This window comes from Micropterus salmoides, unplaced genomic scaffold (genome assembly GCF_014851395.1).
Source record: "Micropterus salmoides isolate LMB-PRFRI ecotype aquatic unplaced genomic scaffold, ASM1485139v1 Ms_hic_scaffold_2, whole genome shotgun sequence".
Taxonomy (NCBI): domain Eukaryota; kingdom Metazoa; phylum Chordata; class Actinopteri; order Centrarchiformes; family Centrarchidae; genus Micropterus; species Micropterus salmoides.
The window spans coordinates 9978721-10003234 of record NW_024041150.1 but is presented as its reverse complement, the minus strand read 5'-3'; the positions used below and the strand labels follow the sequence as shown (position 1 = coordinate 10003234).

Below are 24514 nucleotides of genomic sequence, written 5' to 3'. Positions count from 1 at the left end.
TGGTCAGGCACCATCTTATCTTAAAGAGCTCATAGTACCTTACTACCCCACCAGAGCACTGCGCTCCCAGAATGCAGGGTTACTTGTGGTTCCTAGAGTCTCCAAAAGTAGACTAGGAGCCAGAGGGTTCAGCTATCAAGCTCCTCTCCTGTGGAACCAGGTTCCAGTTTGGGTTCAGGAGGCAGACACCATCTCCACATTTAAGAGTAGGCTTAAGACTTTCCTCTTTGATAAAGCTTATAGTTAGGGCTGGCTCAGGTGAGTCCTGAACCATCCCTTAGTTATGCTGCTATAGGCCTAGACTGCCGGGGGATTTCATGATGCACTGAGCTCCTCTCTCCTCTACTTTCTCTCCCTCTGTATGCAACCTCATCCCATTAATGCATGTTACCAAATTCCTCCCTCCCTCTTTATGGTTCACTTTCTCTCGCTCTCTCTCTCTCTCACCCACCCCCAACCAGTCGAGGCATTCTGGCCGCCCATCCTGAACCATGGCTTTAATCTTTAACACTTGAGAAAACTAAAGTCAAATTTTATGCTTTTAAGACCTTATAAGACCTCAACAAATATAAATTTAAGGCACAGGTCTCGTTGAAACAGAAAGGGTCCAAATAGTGTAGAAGGTGGAAGTAATAAGAAAGCAATAAAAATAACCATTGAGTAAAATTAAATGAAGGCTTGAAGGAAATGTGAAAAAAAATGGAATTAATGGGATGAGATGGATGATGTTGATTTGAAGGAGGGGTATCTCTTCAGAAATGAAAACCAGTGAAATTAAGAACTTTTGTGACTCCACAAGGGCTTTTCTTTTCTTTTATCATCTCTACTATGCAGCATCATTCTATCCCTTCCTCTCTCCTCATCAGCACAACTCCTCCTCTCTAGCCAATCATTTTTGTTTCCATTCTTCTCTGTTCCTCGTCCTGTTGACTGCAGCACATTGTTTCTCTATATGTCTCCAGTAGATCCTTTCACTCCAGGTTATCTGACAGGAGAAACAGGGCAAAGATTTGATTAACATGTTGTAGTACTAGTTCTTTTTTTGTGTACAAATGGTTGTTGCTCTGATATGGAATAAATATAGTCCCAAATGTATTGTAGCTGTGTGAAAAAGTTTTGTACTCGTGAAAATGTTTTGAACTTGTGAAAATGTTTTGTAGCTGTGTGAAAAAGTTTTGTAGCTGTGTGAAAAAGTTTTGTACTTGTGAAAATGTTTTGTAGCTGTGTGGGAAAGTTTTGTACTCGTGAAAATGTTTTGTAGCTGTGTGGGAAAGTTTTGTACTCGTGAAAATGTTTTGTAGCTGTGTGAAAAAGTTTTGTACTCGTGAAAATGTTTTGTAGCTGTGTGGGAAAGTTTTGTACTCGTGAAAATGCTTTGTACCTGTGTGGAAAATGTTTGAATGTGTATCTGAATATCAGAAAAATCCAAAGTTTACAGGTACGGATCGATTCTACAGTTACAAAACAAATCTACATTTACAAATACTTTTGTCCCACATTTGACATGTTCTACTGGATAGCCAATGGGAGTGCTCGGGTTAACATGTCATTTGACTATCCAATCAGGAATCTCAGTTCACCATCCAATCACAGATCCAGGAAGGCAGGCCTTTCTTGCCGACAGGAAGTGCCCCGTGAAGTAACTTTTACTCACGGTCAAACCAGTGAACTGTACCTGTAAACTTTGGATTTTCACAAAACATTTTCACGAGTACAAAACTTTTTCACACAGCTACAATACATCTGGGACTATATTTATTCCATACTCCACCACTTTCAGTTATAGGCATGAAACACAGTTTGCTGTCCAAGAGTCAAAATCAATGAGTGTTGCTAAAATATAGCGACATAAGCCCAAACATGGTAAGTGCACTTTTCTTATCTGTCTTTGAAGGGAAACAGAGGCCAGATGTGTCTTGGTTGGCTTTTAAACAAAGGACTAAACGAATCACATTTCACACACAGTTCAGATTCACATTCAGCACTATGAATATTCTCCACAAGGGGGAACCGTTTGTTGGCTGTCATGCAAATCTGACTCATACCAACCTGCAAACCAGGGCTGATTATCTTTGGAAATTTTTAAATACAAGAGGCAATAGGAAAGCTTAGTTTACATACCGTTCTCAATACAGTCCTTGATAAACAGTTCTCAAATGCAATCCTAGACAAATTAATTTGCAGAGTTTTTGTCAACTTTAGTCCTTAAAAACAGACAAAGTTATTATTGTAGGGGATTTTAATATTCATGTGGACGAATGACAGCTTCAGTATTGCATTTATCTCTCTGTTAGATTCCATTGGCTTCTCTCAGAGTCGACTCACTGTTTTAATCACACCCTTGACCTTGTTTTGGTATATGGTATTTTAATTGAACATTTAATAGTGTTCCCACAGAATCCCTCTTTATCTGACCACTGTTTGATAACTTGAGTTTGTATTGCTGAACTACATGCCATTGGGCAAAAATTTCTATACAAGATGTCTGTCTGATAGTGCCATAGCTAAATTTAAGGATGCGATTCCATCAGCTCTAAATACATTATCTAGTCACAAAGTAACGGAGGACTCCTATGCTAATTTCAGTCCCTCCCAAATCGATCATCTTGTTGATAGTGCTGCAGGCTCGCTGCGAATGACACTCGACTCTGTAGCCCCCTCTAAAAAAGAAAATACTAAAACAAAGACGGTTAGTTCCATGGTATAATACTGAAACTCGCAAATTAAAGCAAATATCGCGGAAACTTGAGAGGAATTGGCGTTCCACCAAAGTGGAAAATTCTCGTTTAATCTGGCAAGATAGTCTTAAAACTTCGTCCTCCGTAATGCCAGAGCAGTGTACTACTCGTCATTAATAAAGGAAAATAGGAACAACCTCAGGTTTCTTTTCAGCACTGTAGCCAGGCTGACAGAGAGTCACAGCTCTATTGAGCAAAGTACTCCCATAGCTCTCAGTAGTTACAACTTCATGAGCTTCTTTAATGATAAAATTCTAACTATTAGAAACAAAATTCACCAAGACCTGCCCTCAACTGGCACCGACTTTTCTAAACTCAGGAACCTTAGAAACAGCTGTAAAACCAGATACATGTTTAGACTGTTTTGCCTCCCTCAATCTTTACCAACTAACTTCAATAATTTCTTCATCTAAACCATCAACCTGCCTCTTAGACCCCATCCCGACTAGGCTGCTTAAAGAAGTTTTACCCTTAGTCAGCACTTCTATACTAGATATGATCAATCTATCTTTATCAACAGGCTATGTACCACAGTACTTTAAAGTAGCTGTAATTAAACCTCTTCTGAAAAAGCCCAAACTTAATCCGGATGTTTTAGCCAACTATAGACCTATATCTAACCTTCCATTTCTCTCTAAGGTTCTGGAGAAAGCAGTTGCTAAACAGCTGTGTGACTTTCTACAGAGCAATAGTTTATTTGAGGATTTTCAGTCAGGATTTAGAGCTCATCATAGCACAGAGACAGCACTGGTAAAAATTACTAACGACCTCATAATTGCATCAGACAAAGGACTTGTCTCTGTACTGGTTTTATTAGATCTTAGTGCTGCATTTGATACCATTGACCATCAGATCCTATTGCAGAGACTGGAACATTTCATTGGCATTAAAGCGACCGCTCTAAGCTGGTTTAAGTCCTATTTATCAGATCGATTTCAGTTTGTACATGTTAACAATCAAGGATCTGTCCTCAGACCAATCCTCTTCACTTTATATATGCTCCCCTTAGGCAATATTATCAGGAAATATTCCATAAGCTTTCATTGTTATGCAGATGATACTCAGTTATATCTATCGATCAAGCCAGATGAAACTCATCAGTTAGCTAAACTTCAAATGTGCCTTCAGGATGTTAAAACCTGTGGACCCAGGTTCCAGTTTGGGTTCAGGAGGCAGACACCATCTCCACATTTAAGAGTAGGCTTAAGACTTTCCTCTTTGATAAAGCTTATAGTTAGGGCTGGCTCAGCTGTTATAGGTCTAGACTGCCAGGGGATTGCCCATGATGCACTGAGCTCCTCTCTCCTCTACTTTCTCTCCCTCTGTATGCAACCTCATCCCATTAATGCATGTTACTAACACAACTTCTCCCCTTTCTGGTAGTCTTGTACTTTCTCGTCCCTCTCCTCTCTCCTCCTATCACTTCCTGCAGGTTTTCTGGCTCTGGAGCTGTGGAGTCTGGATCTGTGGTTGCGGGTCACCTGCTGCCCCCGTGTTCCTGCTCGACACCCTCTGCTACAACAACTATTGTTACTAGTCCTATTGTTATTATTGTTATTATAATCATTAACATTACAATTTTTATCATTAATACTACTATAAATATTTATACCATTTTTCATTTAGTCTATAGCAACATCTCCTTTACTGTCTGTACCTCTGTGTGTATATTGTGTAGGCTGCCTCCCTCCCCTCTCTCTCTCCTTCCATCACTCTCTCTTGCTCTCTGTTCCCCTCTCTCTCTCTCTCGCCCTCTCTCTCTCCTTCACCCCAACCGGTCGAGGCAGATGGCCGCCCACCCTAAGCCATGGTTCTGCTCGAGGTTTCTGCCTCTTAAAAGGAAGTTTTTCCTTGCCTCTGTCGCCTAGTGCTGCTCTTGGTGGGAACTGTTGGGCTTCTGTAAATAACATCATAGAGTACGGTCTAGACCTGCTCTTTTATGAAAAGCGCTGTGAGATAACTGTTGTTGTGATTTGGCGCTATATAAATAAAATTGAATTGAATTGAATTGAAATGCATAATTTAAAACAGTAGACCCGAAATGGTTAGTTGATTAATTGATTTTGAAAGTCTGAATTGTTTTATGGCCAGAAACTTAATCCATAAATATTTTGATAATTAAAGAACAAACTAACTGTTGGTTAACCATGTGCCCCCTATAGTGTTGGAAATTATGGTTTGATAGTATTATGGTATTATTCTTGACTGCTTGTCTGCTCAAAATTTTACCTTTTTTTTAAACAAGTCTCTGAGTGCCTCAGTGTTAAACTGAAGAATTTTTCTTTTGACTTTTTGATATATTTTGTGCCACGAAGCCTCATGATTTTTATAGCACACTATTTCCTGTTTAAACTGAATTATTTAAGCCATACTGACAATGTTAGTGTAGGCAGATATATTTTATCCCACAAGCCACAACATCACAGATTTGACAGAAGCCTGCTGTGTTGCACAGCTGTATGGTAGTGAACACACCTGGGTGTTTACTACTGTAATAAGACTTCTATGGGTTCCACCACCCTGGGTTCCTGTAGAGTCAAAAAAATCCAGAAAGGGTCTTCCTATCTTCACAAAGGTTTGAGAGGACTCTGAGTGTGTATTTATTTATTTCTAGATTTAGAAAACAACATCTCTGACCCAATGAAAAAAAAGGACGGGGGAGCGTTCCGTTTTAAGGATCACATGTGTGTAGTGACAGCTAATACACAAAATTGGTAAAAGAGCATTCCGTGATGTTAAACCAAATATGCACAGACTGGGTCAGGATCAAACTGGATTTCAAACATCTCACTAAAACCTTTAAAAGTACTTGTCCAGAACATGTGCATTACATCCAGGGCATAATGGCTCAGTGTTCATATAAATCTTTACCAATCTCTAATCTTTCCCCCTACCATTATTTTGGAGAAGAACGACCCCCCACCCCCGAAAGAAAATATTGTACATTTTAAAGTTAAATGCATTAATTTAGGAAGGAATCTATGAAGAACTTTGCACTCTTGTAAACCATGTTGTGCTCTGGTAAACTATTTAATCATAAACCCATGGTATAGCTATAAATGTGATGTGATGAAACAGCAACAAAAGTCAACCAATTTATCTAATGTTTTTCCAGCAACCCTAAATCAAAGAATAGAAAATAGAATTAATAATTATATAATAGTAATTTCCCTAACATTTTATTGTTGTTGTTTTTTTTACTTTTAATGGACACATGTATATTTGTTCCATACTTTCTGTGAACATATCCAATTAATCTTATTTCCATACCGTATACACTTTATTTTGAAAACTAGACGTTGTCATGTTTATCCTCACACTAAATTCATCAAGTCAAAATAAAGTCAAAATAAATAGATAAATTATGTAAAATGAAGACTTCACAGCCTCTCTTCAGGTCAGACTCTCATACAGCAACACATGTCTTTGTAAAGTGAGAAAATAACAGGAAGGATAAAGTCGCTAACCTGCTAACCTAGTTTCAGTGGATTTACCATAAAGGCTTTAGTATGTGTGCACTCCAAATTTAGGTGTGGCTAACTTAATTGCCTTCTCACGAACGAGTGACAGAAACAGGCCGTTAATGTTACCGTAGTTACCTCAAAAGAAAAGTTGTTGTCTGGAGTTGGATGCCAAAGTGTGTCAGCATGCGAGCTTACCGCAGCACCCAGATAACACGTTAGAGGTTATCAAGCCACATGGCCCAATGTAAGCAGCTTGTCTGTCTATTCTGAAAATAAACATATTTCACTAAATATAAATGTAAAACCATATTATAAAAGTGTGTGTTAAAAGAAATGGATTTGTTCTAGTAAAAACAAATCACCAATTAACATAGGCCAACATTGTTTGTATAAAATAGTGTGTGTTATATGTGTTTAACAGAAAGTGTGAATATTATATAGGCCTAAGTCTGCAAAAGTAAAGTTCCTTTCATTGTCTGTATTTGTTTGTCTGTATGGTGGACTTAAAGTAGTGGATAGTATAAGACCCAGCAAAACCAAAGAGAATGACTAGTTCACTTGTAAAAGCAATTTTATGAAGTTAGAACAGATAACTTAGCAGAGGATGCCTGACATCTAAAATAATTGGAACCATTTAAAAACTCTTATGTAACTCTATTAGCTGTAAAGTAATTACTTTGAGGTAGCCTGGGCTTTTATTTGAGATGTGGTGGGTTAATATGACTTATATTTCAGTGTTACAATTGCCCCCACACACTGCAACTTCTTGCATTTAATTAAATATTTTACTCTTGTTCTTATACGTGAAAATATATCAATTGTATTATTAATTAGTGCACATATACAGTATATCTTGTATCAAAAGATGACTAGTGTAGTATCTCAAGTAGTTTGTGAGTTATTAAGGAAAATGTAAAATATGTTACAATTGCCCCCGGTCTCCCCAACTTTTAATGCATCATACATTTACTCTTACTTGAATAGATTTTTAGAGAAAAATCATTACTTTTTCTCCGTTACATTTGGATACATTCATCATGTAACTTCTATTTATTTATTATTTTATGCATTCATGATCTTTGAGGTGGGTGGGTTGGAAGCTAGTCCCAAGTCTGCTTGTGCTTTGTTATCACGCATTAACATGACTGTTCAGAGCAGAACAATGGCTGAAGTGGCATTTAAATGTTGCTAGCAGATCACTATTTTGATAACACATTTTGTGCATGGTGCAGACAACCCGGTCCCACCCCAGGGCATCCATACTAACGCTTTGTCAGGCTTTCTCAAACCGACGCTTTGTCAGGCTTTCTCAAACCGACGCTTTGTCAGGCTTTCTCAAACCGACGCTTTGTCAGGCTTTCTCAAACCGACGCTTTGTCAGGCTTTCTCAAACCGACGCTTTGTCAGGCTTTCTCAAACCGACGCTTTGTCAGGCTTTCTCAAACCGACGCTTTGTCAGGCTTTCTCAAACCGACGCTTTGTCAGGCTTTCTCAAAGCGTTGATATTTGATGCGCTGGAAGAGGTGGTAAAGGGGGGGCTCCGGTTGTGAAATCAGTAAAGTAGTACTTATGTACTCTTACTCGAGTAGTTATTTTGATGACAACTTTTACTTCTACACGAGTACTTGTTTTTGCAGTAAAAGTACCAGTACTTTTACTTGAGTGCAGTTTTTGGCTACTCATCTGCATAATACCTATCCTTACATAACATGGTTTTACGTCAGGTTTCCCACAGTTTTAACCACTTTTACCTGCATTCCTCCATACTCTGACTAAACATTTAAACTGGTGCCAGAAACATGTATTCTGATCCTGAACTTACTAAACATAAAGAATTACCACTGCAGACCACTGTAATTGTACATTTAGATAGAAATTAAAGTGAATTAAAATAGGCCATTTCATAAATGCGAGGTCATTATACACTGTAAGCATATCAAAGCTGTTTTCTTACCTGCTGTGTGCCTCTTGGATTGGTTCCAGCACCAACACCTTACACTCTCTCTTGGCTATTTTGTCCATTGAAATGACGCTGGGGTCAGGGGGCAGGTAGAGGGCTCTGCCCGTTGGAGATCCAACAGGAGGGGTGATGGCCCCACACTCCACCACACTGCCTGACCTGGAGCAAGCAGAGAATTACAGATGGTTCAATCTGACACACCATTTGAAGAAGTCCAAAGAGTTATACATTTCCAAACGTACATCAGCTTTTGGGCTAAGGCAAGGGGAACCATTGGTGAGATGCTGATCAATAGGGCTGGCAGACAGATGTTAACTTCACTGCAGCCAGAAAGTACCGCCTCACTTAGAAGCCTGTCTAATGGTAAGAGGAAGGGCATTCCCACCCTTGAGGTGATGCATCGTGTTATTGAATTGAATCGCTGACCTGATAATCGTAATCGAATCGAATTGTGAGACCAGTGAGGATGCACACCCCTAGTGGACACCACAGAGAGTCCGCTGCTGCACTTCCGCATTTCCACGCTCCACCTTTTTCATTCTGTCAACATTATGTTATCAATTAACCTCTAGATAATTGATTGACATTTGTGAATCGATTCATAATCGTCCAAGTCCACATCACGATGCATCTAAAAATCAATTATTTTCCACACCCCTAATCAGCAGCCTCTATGAACAACGTTAATGGCAGAGGCAAAGAGGACGTTGACGGAGGAAGCTAAGAAGTGAAGAAGAGTGACCAAGCAGGGGGCGTGGGGGGGTTATCAAATCTTACACAATGTTGCTTTAACAGAAAGATATTGGAAACATTGTTCCACACTAATCCTCCATACCTGACCTGGTGAGACCTGGATAGATGCGGATATGAGAAGCTCTGGGATCGGTTTAGCCTGTGTACATCCAGCAGCTTTCTGACTGCAGGGCTGGATGACATAGATGAGGTCCTCAGTGGCGATCGGGGATCCACTGGAGGGGTGGACACCGAGGCTATAAACTGGAGCTTCAGTTTCATATGCTGGCTCAACTACAGTGTAGGATAGAGATGGAAAAGATGAGTATTACTGAATGTAGCAGTGTTCATTTTGTCATCAAAATCTATGACTAAAATATTTTTTCATAACATTGAATCACGTGAAACCAATTTGTGGTGAACTGGGTAATGGACTAATAACTAATAATGGACTAATAACTGTTTTTAATGCATCTGTGGAAACATGCATTATAACAGTGTAAAACATATTCAAGATATGTATGTACCACATTTATTATACCAAATGTCATCTGCCTCCCAAAATCATTTCAGCGAAGGAAAATATTACCTTTGATAAATTAGGTAAGTATGAAATGTTAAAATAACATTTATATTTAGACATTTTAGCATATTATTTAATTACAACAAACCACCACAACAAGATAAGCAAACTGCAGAAGAGTTGAAAGTTTTCATTTGTTTTTAGTCTTAAAAATGATCAAAGGACTGTAATTTCAACTGTTCTGCAGTTCATATCAGTTGATTCTACAGCTGGATATTAGTAAAAAAAGAAATGGTAACCTTATTTATGTCTACAATTTGTTGAAAACATCAAAGTTGTTGTGAGTGCTAATTATTTTACTTTAGATTATCAGCTATGCAAAAACGGAAAGAGAAAGAAAGATAGATTTAGGTGATATGAGATGGACCACAAAAGAAGAAATAACTCAGCTTGGATTCATTACAGCCATTCAATAAAGGAACACTTGTAGTGCTGTCAGTATACAGGCAAGCAGTGACATCCCCACACTCAGACAAATAATTTTCTTTGGTACCTCAAAAAGTCCAATCCTTAGGATCTGGAAGGCCACAGTGAATGAGAGGGTGGAGCCCTTCCTACACTGTCCCAGGTGGTTGAGGGAAGACTGGCACACCACTGCCCCTCTGGGGTCCTGCTTATCTCCACTTTGAGCTGAGGAACAAAAGAATGAATGGAGGTAGGGACCAGTTGTCAGGGGCAGAGGAGATAACAAGCACATGTAGGAGAAAACATGTTTAAGTAGATTAGGATCGAAAACTGGATCGCTCAATAGAGGTTTGCTTGAAGGCAGAATGAGTTGGATTTGTCAGTTGCGGTTTGCAAACAAAATTTAATGTTGCTTCCCCAATCTTCTAAACAGAAGGTCAGAGGTTCGATCCCCTGGCTCCTCCAGTATGCATGTTGACATGTCCTTGGCAAGATACCGAGGTAAATGGACTGTTTTCTGTTTGACAGTTGTCAAACCATATTCATACCTTCCTCTCATCCTCTTATTGACTGGGGGCTGCACATCCACTACTTAAAGGCTGACACCCAGAAACAGAAGGTAGTGTCTCTGTAGATACAGACAACAGCACACACTTCTAGTTGGCCATAAGTGATCATTGAGAGGGACTATTACAGCCTAAGCATGAAACATTTGAGGACCCTATTGAAATGCAAGGAATTCTTTGTTTGTTTCTAATTCTTTTTCCAAATTAATCACATTTTTGATGGCCTAAAGGTACATAACCCCTACAATATAAGTCCCATAAAATGATGTTTTTTATCTTGTGTGCACAAAAAAATTCAAATTAAAACATGGCTACAAGATTCCCACGTTTTACTTAACTTGTGGCCCCAAGATAAGTTTATATGAATAGAGCCCGCACAATGGAGCAGCTTTTCTTCCCAAAGTAGAGAGTGCACAGTGCCTGCTCCAGCTGCCACCTGCTTAAACCACTCCATGGGTATGGAAAGATTGAACGCAGCCGGTGATACCGCATTCATTATAACCACAAGTGACTTGAGACTTGACTTGGACTCTAGCTCAAAGACTTGTGAGCTTCTCTGTCTGTGACTAATGTTTGCATGTAATGTGCGACTTAGAAAGAGCAGTGAAAACGCCTTTCATTGTATATATTCTGGCATATAATTCAGCACCACGGACAGAGAGCGGAGGTTCATTCATTCATCATTAGATATTGGTAATTTATTTAAACTTCACCAAAAATAAAGAAATGTATTGAATTACATGCTCATTTTCAGTTATTGTTTTCTGAATAAATGATGGCTGGTAGCCTACTGAGCGAAAGCCAAGATCAGTTTCACCGGTGACATTATATCTAATGAATTCAACATTGGGCATCGCTATAACACAAATTGCAACCAATGATGATTAGAGATATCAAATGCTATGCACAACGAGAGGAGTCTGTTAATATATCAGAATCAATAGATGTACATTGCCTAGCCTACATCTGTCCTGCATACTAAATGGGCCTTAATATGCATTTAATGAAAAGGGACAGTATTTCTGCTGGCTTTTGAAAGGGTGATACAGGCTGCTTTCCAACACGGCCACCAGTGGCACAGATGTGCATTTACTGGATTGAGTTACATGTATGACAAGTAAATCAACATATGACATGACATGTATAGCCGCATGTCGTCATTCCACCGCTGGTTGTCGAGGTGGTGTCCAGCAAACGATGTGGGCTTTGTAGATCATTGGCAGACTTTCTGGGGAAGACCTGGTCTGATCCGGAGAGACGGCATCCATCCCACTTGGGAAGGAGCAGCTCTCATTTCTAGAAATCTGGCCAAGTTTATTAGTGGACCAAATAGAAATCTGGCCAAGTTTATTAGTGGACCAAATCCATGACAACCCAGAGTCGCAGTCTAACACACTTCTCTGCTCCTCCATTTCAGGAGTTACTTAGTGAAAATCCTATAGTGACGGTGTCTGCCCCCCCGACCATCGAAATTATTTAAATCAAAGGTAAACAGAAGAAGAGCTGTGCATAAAAACCAAAAATTAAAACCACAAGAGCAATAGTGCAAACTAATAAGAGAGTTAAATGTGGACTCTTAAACATCAGATCTCTCTCTTCTAAAGGTGTACTAGTAAATGAACTAATATCAGATTATGATATTGATTTATTTTGTCTTACTGAAACCTGGCTGGGTGATGGAGAATATGTTAGCCTAAATGAATCCACCCCTCCCAGTCATATTAATACTCACATTCCTCGAGGCACAGGCCGAGGAGGTGGAGTTGCAGCTATCTTCGACTCTAGCCTACTAATCAGCTCTAAACCTAAACCAAACTATAACTCATTTGAAAGCATTGTTCTTGGTCTTTCGCACCCAAGTTAGAAATCACTGCAACCAATTCTCTTCGTTATAGTGTACCGAGCACCTGGTCCGTACTCTGTATTCTTATCTGAATTTACAGAGTTTTTGTCAACTTTAGTCCTTAAAACAGACAAAGTTATTATTGTAGGGGACTTTGATGGCAGGGTGGTGATGGCGCAATCGATAAGACACATGTCTTTGGTGTTAGAGACCTGGGTTCAATTCCCCACTGTGACCCTGAGCAAGACACTTAAACCCTAGTTGCTCCAGAGACATGTGACCTCTGACGTGTATAGAAATTATAAGTCGCTTTGGATAAAAGCGTCACGTAAATGTAATTTTAATATTCACGTGAACGTTGAGAATGACAGCTTCAGTACTGCGTTTATCTCTCTTTTGATTCCATTGGCTTCTCTGTGTTCATGAACAGACTCACTGTTTTAACCACACCCTTGACCTTGTTCTGGTATATGGTATTGAAATTGAACATTTAATAGTGTTCCCACAGAATCCCTCTTTGTCTGACCACTGTTTGATAACTTGAGTTTGTATTGCTGAACTACACCCCATTGGGCAAAAATTTCTATACAAGATGTCTGTCTGATAGTGCTGTAGCTAAATTTAAGGATGCGATTCCATCAGCTCTAAATTCATTATCAAGTCACAAAGTAACGGAGGACTCCTATGCTAATTTCAGTCCCTCCCAAATCGATCATCTTGTTGATAGTGCTGCAGGCTCGCTGCGAATGACACTCGACTCTGTAGCCCCTCTAAAAAAGAAAATAATAAAACAAAGACGGTTAGCTCCATGGTATAATACAGAAACTCGCAAATTAAAGCAAATATCGCGGAAACTTGAGAGGAATTGGCATTCCACCAAAGTGGAAAATTCTCATTTAATTTGGCAAGATAGTCTTAAAACTTGGCTGTTTTAAGACTGACAAAGCTGTTCTTCATCTAAACCATCAATTTGCCTCTTAGACCCCCGACTAGGTTGCTTAAAGAAGTTTTGCCCTTAGTCAAAATTCTATACTAGATATGATCAATCTATCTTTATCAACAGGCCACAGTACTTTAAAGTAGCTGTAATTAAACCTCTTCTGAAAAAGCCCAAACTTGATCCGGATGTTTTAGCCAACTATAGACCTATATCTAACCTTCCATTTCTCTCTAAGGTTCTGGAGAAATCAGTTGCTAAACAGCTGTGTGACTTTCTACAGAGCAATAGTTTATTTGAGGATTTTCAGTCAGGATTTAGAGCTCATCAAAGCACAGAGACAGCACTGGTGAAAATTACTAACGACCTCCTTATTGCATCAGACAAAGGACTTGTCTCTGTACTGGTTTTATTAGATCTTAGTGCTGCATTTGATACCATTGACCATCAGATCCTATTGCAGAGACTGGAACATTTCATTGGCATTAAAGGAACCGCTCTAAGCTGGTTTAAGTCCTATTTATCAGATCGATTTCAGTTTGTACATGTTAACGATGAGTCCTCCATGCACGCCAAAGTTAGTCATGGAGTTCCATAAGGATCTGACCTCGGACCAATCCTTATATATGCTTCCTTTAGGCAATATTATCAGGAAATATTCCATAAGCTTTCATTGTTATGCAGATGATACTCAGTTATATCTATCGATCAAGCCAGATGAAACTCATCATTTAGCTAAACTTCAAATGTGCCTTCAGGATGTTAAAACCTGGATGACCTGTAATTTTCTAATGTTAAACTCAGATAAAACTGAAGTTATTGTTCTGGGGCCCAAGCACCTCCGTGATGCATTGTCTTCAAGATATAGTTTCCCTGGATGGCATCGCCCTGGCCTCCAGCACCACTGTGAGGAATCTTGGAGTTATCTTTGATCAGGACATGTCGTTTAAGTCTCACATTAAGCAAATTTCAAGGATCGCCTTTTTTCACCTACGTAATATTGCGAAAATCAGGAACATCCTGTCTAAAAATGATGCAGAAAAACTAGTCCATACATTTGTTACTTCTAGGCTGGATTACTGCAATTCCTTATTATCAGGCTGCTCGAAAAAGTCCGTTAAGACTCTTCAGCTGATCCAGAACCAACAGACAGGAACCAAGAAAACAGATCATATTTCTCCTGTCTTAGCTTCTCTGCATTGGCTTCCAGTAAAATCCAGAAATCATTCTTCTTACCTACAAAGCTCTTAATGGTCAGGCACCATCTTATCTTAAAGAGCTCATAGTACCTTACTACCCCACCAGAGCACTGCGCTCCCAGAATGCATTATTGGACATGATAAATACCGAGTGACATTTATACATTAACGGCATTTCAGACGATGGCATGTAATACTTATTTTGTCCACTTCGGGGAGCTCAGGTTACATGAGGATAGCTCTGATTGATCCTAAAACAATCTTCTTAAGAGCTGGGGAATTTAGTAATTTTTAACCTTAAATTCAAGCTGGAAAAGTGTAGGATGACATTTCTTTATCATATCCTTTCTAAAGGAAAGTGCTGAGAACAAGCATTGGTTACACATAAAATGAAGGAATGTCATTATAATAATAATAATAATAATAATCCTTATTTGTAGAGCACTTTTCAAAAACAAGTTACAAAGTGCTTTAACAAGTGTAAAGAATAATACAAAAAAAAGATAAGAGCATGAAAATTTAATATAAAATTAGTAAAATACAATAAAATAAAAGGGATAAAAAAGTCAAATAAGATCGGGAAAAGCTCTCCTATAAAAGTATGTTTTAAGAAGGGACTTAAAAGAGTTCACTGACTCAGCCGACCTGATTTCCTCGGGCAGGCTGTTCCAGAGCCTCGGGGCCCTGACAGCAAACGCTCTGTCCCCTTTAGTTTTCAGTCGAGACTCTGGAACAGACAACAGACCTCTGCCCGAGGATCTCAAGGTACGTGCTGGTGCGTATGGGACTAAAAGGTCAGAAATATAACAAGGCGAGAGGCCATGAAGAGCTTTAAAAGTGATCAATAGAATTTTAAAGTCAATTCTAAAACATACTGGGAGCCAGTGTAATGAAGCTAAAATAGGAGTAATGTGGTCATATTTCTTTGTTCTGGTTAAAAGCCTGGCAGCTGAGTTCTGGACAGTCTGGAGTCGATCAATAGATTTTTGGGTTAAACAGGTGAAAAGGCTGTTGCAATAATCCAGGCGTGATGAGATGAAGGCGTGTAAAATGGTCTCGGTGTCCTTAAAAGTTAACATAGATCGAATTTTAGCTATATTTCTAAGTTGATAAAAACATGATTGAACAAGCTTTGTGGTGTGCTGCTCGAAATTTAAATTACTATCAAACCAAACACCAAGGTTCTTTGCCACAGGCTTAATGTGATTTACTAGGGAACCAGCAGATGGCAGTATTTGATTTGCCATCTGCTGGGACCCGATGACCAGGATTTCTGTTTTGTCTGAGTTCAGCTGGAGGAAATTATTTGACATCCATTTTTTAACTTCACAAAGGCAGTTGTTAAGTGAACTCAGCATTCCAGGGTCTGTGGATCTGACGGGCAAGTATATTTGTGTGTCATCAGCATAAATATGAAAAGAAATGCCATGTTTATGGATAATATGTCCAAGGGGAAGCAGATACAAGGAAAACAAAATGGGTCCTAAGACAACCCCTGAGGCACACCATATTTAACTGGACAGAATGAAGAGACATAGTTGTTTACAGACACGCAAAACTTCCTATTTGACAGGTAGGATGAAAACCATTCTAGAGCAGTACCAGAGATCCCCACCCAGTGCCTCAGTCTGTCTAACATGATGTTGTGATCAATGGTGTCAAAAGCAGCGCTAAGGTCCAGGAGTACAAGGACTGAGCACATACCTTCATCAGCAGACATTAAAAGGTCATTGGTGACTTTAAGCAGGGCAGTCTCAGTGCTGTGGTACTTCCTAAAACCAGACTGAAACTTTTCAAATATTTTGTTATTTTCCAGCACAGTGAGCAGCTGTTTGGACACAATTCTTTCTAGAATCTTTGCAGTAAAAGGCAGTTTTGAAATTGGTCTAAAATTTTGTGGGAGGGAGGGATCTAAACCAGGTTTCTTTAAAAGTGGGTTCACGCAAGCCGTTTTAAAATAATCAGGGACACAACCAGTAGATAGGGAGCTGTTGAAAACAGAGATCAAATGGGGCCCAACAGAATCTATTACTTTAGTAAAAATTTTGTAGGTATTATATCAAGTGGGCTGGAGGACACTCTCATTTGTGATATTGTTTTTAAAAGCTCAGACAAGTCGATGGGATAAAACTGGTTAAAACTCTGTTGTTGCTGGTGAGGAACCTCTGAGTAAGAGGCCACGGGGGTAATAGAGGCTCTGATTGACACCACCTTATTGGTAAAATAAGATAAAAACAATTCACAGTCATCATTACTTCCAGCTGAGGCACAAGGAGGGGTTGGGTTTACCAGCTGATCCACAGTCTTAAACAGAAACCTGGGATTGTGTTTATGTGTAGTAATGAGTTCAGAAAAATAGTGTGTTCTCGCATCCTTAACCATTTTATTGTAGTTAATTAATAAATCCTTCAGACTGAGGTAATGGACTTGGAGACTGGATTTTTTCCATCTGCGCTCTGCTTTCCTGCATTCCCTTTTTAGGCTGCGAATGCTGTCATTTATCCAGGGTTGTTTACTAGCTTTAGACATAGGCCTAACCTTTAGAGGAGCAGTAATATTTAGTGACGACAAGCAGATATGATTGAAGTGATCAACCAGATTGTTGGTGTTGGAATCAGACAGGTGTTGGCTTTGGCTCTGAAAGACTGCGCAAAACTTTGAAACACTTTGTTCATTAAAGATGCGACAACACACGGAGCTTGGTGAGGCGGCGTGAGTAACAGGCGAATCGCAGCTAAAAACAATACATCTGTGGTCAGATATGGTCATGTCCACTAATTCCACAGAGGAAATGCTGATACCCAGGGTAAAAACCAAGTCCAGTGTATGACCACGGTTATGTGTTTGCCCTTTGACATGTTGTTTGAAGTTAAAAGAAGTGGCCATATTTAAAAAGTCAGTTGCATTAACATTGTTGGGGTCATCAACATGAATATTAAAATCGCCACAAAGAACAAAGAACAGAGAACAATTCTGTCATTAACCTTGCTGAAAATTAAAACCCAGCAAAATTTACTTATTTAGATTCTTTAAACAACAACAAGGTAACGTAACTACTCAAATAGAGCCAACCGCCACTACTAACTTAGCAAGGATTATTGGTTAAACAGAACAACAGTTTATAATGAAACATTATTTTTGCTGAAGAAGGCAGGAGTTGTTAAGTAAATGTAAATGCTCCGTATTTGTATAGCGCCATTCTAGTCTTTTCAACCACTCAAAGCGCTTTTACACTACATCTGCATTCACCAGTCACACACATTCACACACTGAGCCTAAGTGCTCAAACAGAAACTAACATTCACACCCATTCATACACCGGCGGAACAGCCGCCAGGAGCAATTCGGGGTTCAGTATCTTGCCCAAGGACACTTTGACATGCAGCCTGGGGGAGCCGGGATTGAGCCGCCGACCTTCCGATTAACGGCCAACCCGCTCTACCTGAGCCACAGCCGCATGGGTATTAATTCTCATAAATTTATTAAAACAATGTAGTCATGCTACAATAGGCAACAAGTATCTGCAGTGCATCTCTGGCAAACAGTGTCCATCTTGACAGCGTTTCAGCACCATGCATCATCAATGTAAAAACACAGAGTCTGCCTTCTCTCTTCTCGCTGGAGTCTTGCGCTGACAGCTGGAACGTGGTGCGCTTGTGGACTGCTTGATCTGGGATGTTGATAAGCAGGTAGAGATGTGGGCACAACAGTCTTGGACTTCCCTTCCTTGGCCAACCTGAGTCCCATTTTGTCCAAAACAAACCTTTAGGAGCAGCCTTAAATCCAAGCTGGGCCAACATGGCTAAAATCATGGCTCTCTTTTCTCTCCTCATGGGCGATCATGACAACCCCTTAACGCTGCCTTTGCCATAGCATAAATCACCCCCAAGTTAAAATAAAAGTTTATCAAATAGTCTCTATCCATAGGTATCACCCAAGGTGTGCTTTATGCGGGTGGCAGCAGGAGCAGGCGCAGTGTATGCTCTGCTTTGGCTCTTGTTATACACTTATCTCATGGACGAGGTAATTAAAGACGTGGTATTATGCTCATTTTCAGGTTCAAAATCCTATTTAGGGGTTGTACCAAAACAGGTTTACATGGTTTAATTTTCAAAAAACACCATAATTTTTGTCATACTGCACATTGCTGCAGTTCCTTTTTTCAGCCTGTGTTGAACGCTTCGTTTTAGCTATGGAGTGATACATCTTGTCTCTAAATGAACTTTGTTGGGAATTTCAAATGGGCAGTTCCTAGTTAAGGACTACTAGCCAATCAGAAGCAGAGAAAGGCGGGTCAGTGAAGAGACCGCTTCGATTCAGCTGTAGACTATATGTTCCCGACCAGGTTGGCAATTTGGAGTGAAGCAAGAGTTTCAGAGTGCTGAGTTATTAATCTGTAATAAAAGTATCTTTCATCCATAAAGTTTTAACTGAGCTCTGTCTCTACATCACAGTAACAACTTTATGTCCATTGACTGCTTGGAGGGTAGCTAGTGTTTGGAAGGAGACGAGAGGTGTGCTGCAGCTCACTGTTTGTCCACCGGTGTTTTTAGGGCGTGTCGGAGTAGTAGCTCAGCGAGCATTATGACCATTATTTTCATTGTGATGTCACAAGAAAGGGAAGTAAAGGCAGGACTACAAACGAGCTATTTTTCAACTAGAGAGTATTAATATACTACTTTGTCTGTTCTATTATTTATTTAATTATGTATTGATTTGTCACCGGGCTGGACAGGGGGGGGCACAAACAGACAGCACAGAGAAAGGACAACACCTGTAAGAGAAGGGGGATGGAAGGTGGGGACAACAGGGAAAAGCAGTGGGAAACACCAATTGCAGAAAGCAACAAAACCTGCAATAGAACAGAGAGGGGGGCTTGGGGAGGAGAAAAACAACAACAAACAAACACAAACAATAAAAATAATAATAATAGTAAAAGAAAACCAGCCGAATAGCAGCAATAAACAGCTGACATAGTAAGACAACTAAGAGAACAATGAAAACAAGAAACAGTCAAGCACAATAAATACAGTGGGTACGGAAAGTATTCAGACCCCTTTAAATTTTTCACTCTTTGTTTCATTGCAGCCATTTTCCAAAAATCAAAAAAGTTCATTTTATGTCTCAGTAATGTACACTCAGCACCCCATCTTGACAGAAAAAAACAGAAATGTAGAAATTTTTGCAAATTTATTAAAAAAGAAAAACTGAAATATCACATGGTCAAAAGTATTCAGACCCTTTGCCGTGACACTCATATTTAACTCAGGTGCTGTCTATTTCTTCTGATCATCCTTGAGATGGTTCTACTCCTTCATTGGAGTCCTGCTGTGTGTAAATGAACTGACTGGACTTGATTAGGAAAGCCACACACCTGTCTATATAAGACCTTACAGCTCACAGTGCATGTCAGAGCAAATGAGAATCATGAGGTCAAAGGAACTGCCTGAAGAGCTCAGAGACAGAATTGTGGCAAGGCACAGATCTGGCCAAGGTTACAAAAAAATTTCTGCTGCACTTAAGGTTCCTAAGAGCACAGTGGCCTCCATAATCCTCAAATGGAAGACGTTTGGGACGACCAGAACCCTTCCTAGAGCTGGCCGTCCGGCCAAACTGAGCTATCGGGGGAGAAGAGCCTTGGTGAGAGAGGTAAAGAAGAACCCAAAGGTCACTGTGGCTGAGCTCCAGAGATGCAGTCGGGAGATGGGAGAAAGTTGTAGTAAGTCAACCATCACTGCAGCAATCCACCAGTCGGGGCTTTATGGCAGAGTGGCCCGACGGAAGCCTCTCCTCAGTGCAAGACACATGAAAGCCCGCATGGAGTTTGCTTAAAAACACCTGAAGGACTCCAAGATGGTGATAAATAAGATCCTCTGGTCTGATGAGACCAAGATAGAACTTTTTGGCCTTAATTCTAAGCGGTATGTGTGGAGAAAACCAGGCACTGCTCATCACCTGTCCAATACAGTCTCAACAGTGAAGCATGGTGGTGGCAGCATCATGCTGTGGGGGTGTTTTTCAGCTGCAGGGACAGGACGACTGGTTGCAATCGAGGGAAAGATGAATGCGGCCAAGTACAGGGATATCTTGGACGAAAACCTTTTCCAGAGTGCTCTGGACCTCAGACTGGGCCGAAGGTTTACCTTCCAACAAGACAATGACCCTAAGCACAGCGCTAAAATAACGAAGGAGTGGCTTCACAACAACTCCGTGGCTGTTCTTGAATGGCCCAGCCAGAGCCCTGACTTAAACCCAATTGAGCATCTCTGGAGAGACCTGAAAATGGCTGTCCACCAACGTTTACCATCCAACCTGACAGAACTGGAGAGGATCTGCAAGGAGGAATGGCAGAGGATACCCAAATCCAGATGTGAAAAACTTGTTGCATCTTTCCCAAAACGACTCATGGCTGTATTAGATCAAAAGGGTGCTTCTACTAAATACTGAGCAAAGGGTCTGAATACTTATGACCATGTGATATTTCAGTATTTCTTTTTTAATAAATTTGCAAAAATTTCTACATTTCTGTTTTTTTCTGTCAAGATGGGGTGCTGAGTGTACATTACTGAGAAATAAAATGAACTTTTTTGATTTTTGGAAAATGGCTGCAATGAAACAAAGAGTGAAAAATTTAAAGGGGTCTGAATACTTTCCGTACCCACTGTAAGCAACACAGCACAGCCACGAGAGTTGGAATAATAACAATTAATTGAAATAAGTAACTGAAAGAAAAGCATCAGGAATAATTCTACCAGGGACAACCTACATTTGTTTGTGTCTATGTGTGAGACTGATTGTGTCTGTGTGCGTGTGGGTGAATGTGTCTGTATGTGTGTGTGTGTGTACATGTGTGTGCGCTTAAGCCTGTTAAAGAATGTAGTTGTTAGTGAGAGTGGGACGCCACACAGACACCAGCAACAGGCAGGCAAGAACCCCAGTAGCCAATAGGGGTGGGAGAATTTTTAAAAACAAATTTAAAAAAATAAAAATATGACTCCCAGATGCACTGCGATGCAAACGCGGAAGACCCCGACCCAACCAACAGACGACCCAAAAAATGCAATGCAATGCCGACGGAACGCAAGAGGCGTAAGGAAATGCCTCCCCCGGACTCCAATGCACAAACTAAACGCCCAGTAACCATCCAGAGACCCTGCACAGGGAAGGAAAAAAAAAAAAAAAAAAATACCACGATGCATCTTGATGCATTGGCAATCGCCCCATAATCCCACCGCAGCCCTCCAAACCGCAACCGGATCAACCCACGCAGCGCCCAGAGACCCCCACCCCTAGTAGCCAGGGCACCCCGCGACCCCCCAAAGCGCAAAGGACCCCAGACTGCATGTCCCGGGGGAAGCTGCGCCCCACCACGAGGAGGAACAACTGTGAGAGAGCAGGCAGGGAGAAGCAGCGGGAGCCCCCCGGGGATACACCACCCGCCCAGAAATGGGCAAAAGCTAGAAGCCCGAGTCCCCAGACCCTTAGGTCCAGAGTGGGCCCCCATGCCAGGGGAGCCACGACCCCCCCAATCCGCCCCAGACCAGGCAAGGCCCCCACCCAAGGGTTTATGTAGTGAGACATGACCAAAGGGCGGAAGGTGAAGGAGTGAAGGAGGTCATAGGGAGGCTGGAATGGTCCTCCCCACTGGGACCAGATCCTGACTGGCCCCATCATTCAGTCCCGTCCCCCACCCCCTAAGCAGGAGGACGACAGGTCCCTCCATCCCAGGGCTTATAGCAAGAGCCCCTCTAGCACCGGCAGCACCCCAGAGTCAGCGACAACCCCGCCAAGCCCCAGGACAGGTCCGGGGGGCCCAGCCCCCCCAGCGCGCAGACACGCCCCAGACCCAGAGGTTCCAAAGCCCCGAGCCCCACACACCCCCGAGGCAGCTGAGCGTAGCCCCGACCCAAAGCCCAACAATCCCTCGCCCTCGCCAGTCCACACCCACACCTGAGGCCCCCAACCCCCAACAGGCACGCAAGCCAATCATGACCTACAGGTGAGCCAACCAACACTACCCCGCTACCAATCTATCTAACGCCCCACAACAGCCAAGTAATGCGCTGCACAGGAGGGATGCCAGCCGGCGCAAACTGCCCCCATCCCCTCTGCAGCCAGGGAGACCACAGACCCCCAACCAAGGCTACACCATGACCCACACCGCACGTTCACCACCGGACAAAAACCCACCACAAGCATTCCCCCCGCCCACTGCCCCCCGCCCGGAGCCACACGCCCGGAGCCACAGGGAGGCAGCCAAGCACCGAGCGCCACCACATCCGCACAGCGCACGAGTCAAAATCACCACCCATGCACCGATACCAACAACTTAGCCATATCGATAGGTCTTCACATATCTTCTGCCAGAACTTTTGAACAGGTGCACATTGCCACATAACATGAGTGTAACTATCAGATATGTTACTGGAGCAGTTCCAGCAGATGTTTGACTACATAAAACCCATTCTGAACATCCTTTGTCCAGTATAGTGTGTTCTATGGAGAGTTTTATACTGTATGAGTTGTAGATTGGGATTTGTAGTCATTCTAAAGGTATTTAAACATATCTGCATCCAGAAGTTTTGGTTTGGACTAATTCTTTACACTTGCAGCATAAACAATCAAGCAACTACATTTATGTCTTATGTCTGAAATAATGACATCCAAATGTGGTATAACACTGTTTATTGTTATTATATACTACTAAAACTACAACCTATCACAAATAGATCATTTTTAAAACATCAATAAAAATAAGTATATACCAGACCAGGTGTGTCCTGATGTATCTTGACTGATTATGAAGATAGTTCAGACTGTACTCGTAGCATCGTATCGCTGCTGTGGAGATGATTAAATATATCACAGTATATTTTGCTGTATCTAGCAACACAGTTGGGGCAGGGACACCTGACTGAACCCCATGTTGACGGGGATAATCAGGTGTCCTGGTTCTGCTTCTAGGCATCTCCTCAGTAGTAGACAACCGGAGGAGGAGGAGCATGGCACTCTGGAGGTTTGCGATGTAACTGTAGTCCTTCTCCACCTTCAATGAGTACAAGCTCCACTTCCTGGACTTTTTGTTGTACACCTTGCTGTATAATAATAATACAAATAATATAAATATAATACAGAAAGGAGGATCAGCTTAGTGAAAAGTTTCTAACACCTGACATTGTTCTCTTATAGAGTAATTAGGAAACTATTTCCACATAAAATGCAATCAATAACAATAAATCAGCACCATCTACCTGTATTCCTCATACTGTTTAATATTTTTTGACTCATCACTTATAAATGTATTGAGTAAATTGCACAAGAGTACTCATAATGCAACATACTGAACTGTGTCATCAGCTTTTCTCCTGGCTGGTCTGTGGACATGGTGGTTGTAATCCAGACCAGCCAGCTTGGTCCGATCAGTGCACTGGTGAGAAGCAATGGGTGTTGGAAGACTGCAGGTGACCTGAGGGCGCAGTAGAAATAAAACATACAGGATTTTTTACTTCTGGTAAAATAAGTAATGGCATAACACCAGTTACAGTAAAAGGTTTTCACACAGTAGGATTAGCTACGAACAATGTCAAACTATATTATAGGGACCTTTAGCCATCATTGTTTATGTACACTAACGTTGAAATGTCTTTTTCATAACTACAAACACACAACTACATCATTTGTAAAAGAGAAACATACAGTCAAACGCCTGAAGACACAAGATAATCACACAAACAGATTAGATACAAGGTGTAAACATAGTATAATAAACCTAGATGGTGAATAACTAAACCGGCGCAGTCTACACCTACATTGTCTTACCTAATATTAGCATTGGAAAACACAGCTTGCGCTGCTGTTTTCCAGCTCACCTACAGCTAGATAGAATTCGTCGTCTCTACTCTGGCTCCTACACCAGCCTGCACTCGTAGAAACCGTTAGCTGTATGCTAAGTAGCTAGCTACGTTTGCTAGCGATGAAAGTAACAAATTACCATCAAAATGATAAAAGCCAGATTACCTGTCCAGCAGAAATAAAGCCACACGGTGTAACTTTTCAGCCCCTTGGTGTTCCTCAGTTGTCAGTAACT

The 24514-nt window shown here is 41.1% G+C and overlaps 1 protein-coding gene across 3 annotated transcripts in view; it reads right to left on the bottom strand.

The window, feature by feature from the left end:
- Nucleotides 1-345: 345 nt before the first annotated feature.
- The window catches only part of trappc14 (trafficking protein particle complex 14), a 57507-nt gene continuing 33338 nt past the window's right edge, over nt 346-24514 (bottom strand). The window contains exons 9-12 of one of the 3 annotated variants that reach the window (XM_038732368.1): nt 9971-10107; nt 8998-9188; nt 8157-8321; nt 346-985 (exon numbers count right to left, since the gene is read on the bottom strand). In XM_038732368.1, coding sequence (XP_038588296.1) covers nt 982-985; nt 8157-8321; nt 8998-9188; nt 9971-10107 — 497 coding nt within the window. In that variant the 3' untranslated portion in view covers nt 346-981. Of the gene's footprint in view, nt 986-6237; nt 6469-8156; nt 8322-8997; nt 9189-9970; nt 10108-24514 lie in introns of those variants that run through there. The other 2 variants (XM_038732369.1, XM_038732367.1) reach the window with 2 other exon arrangements.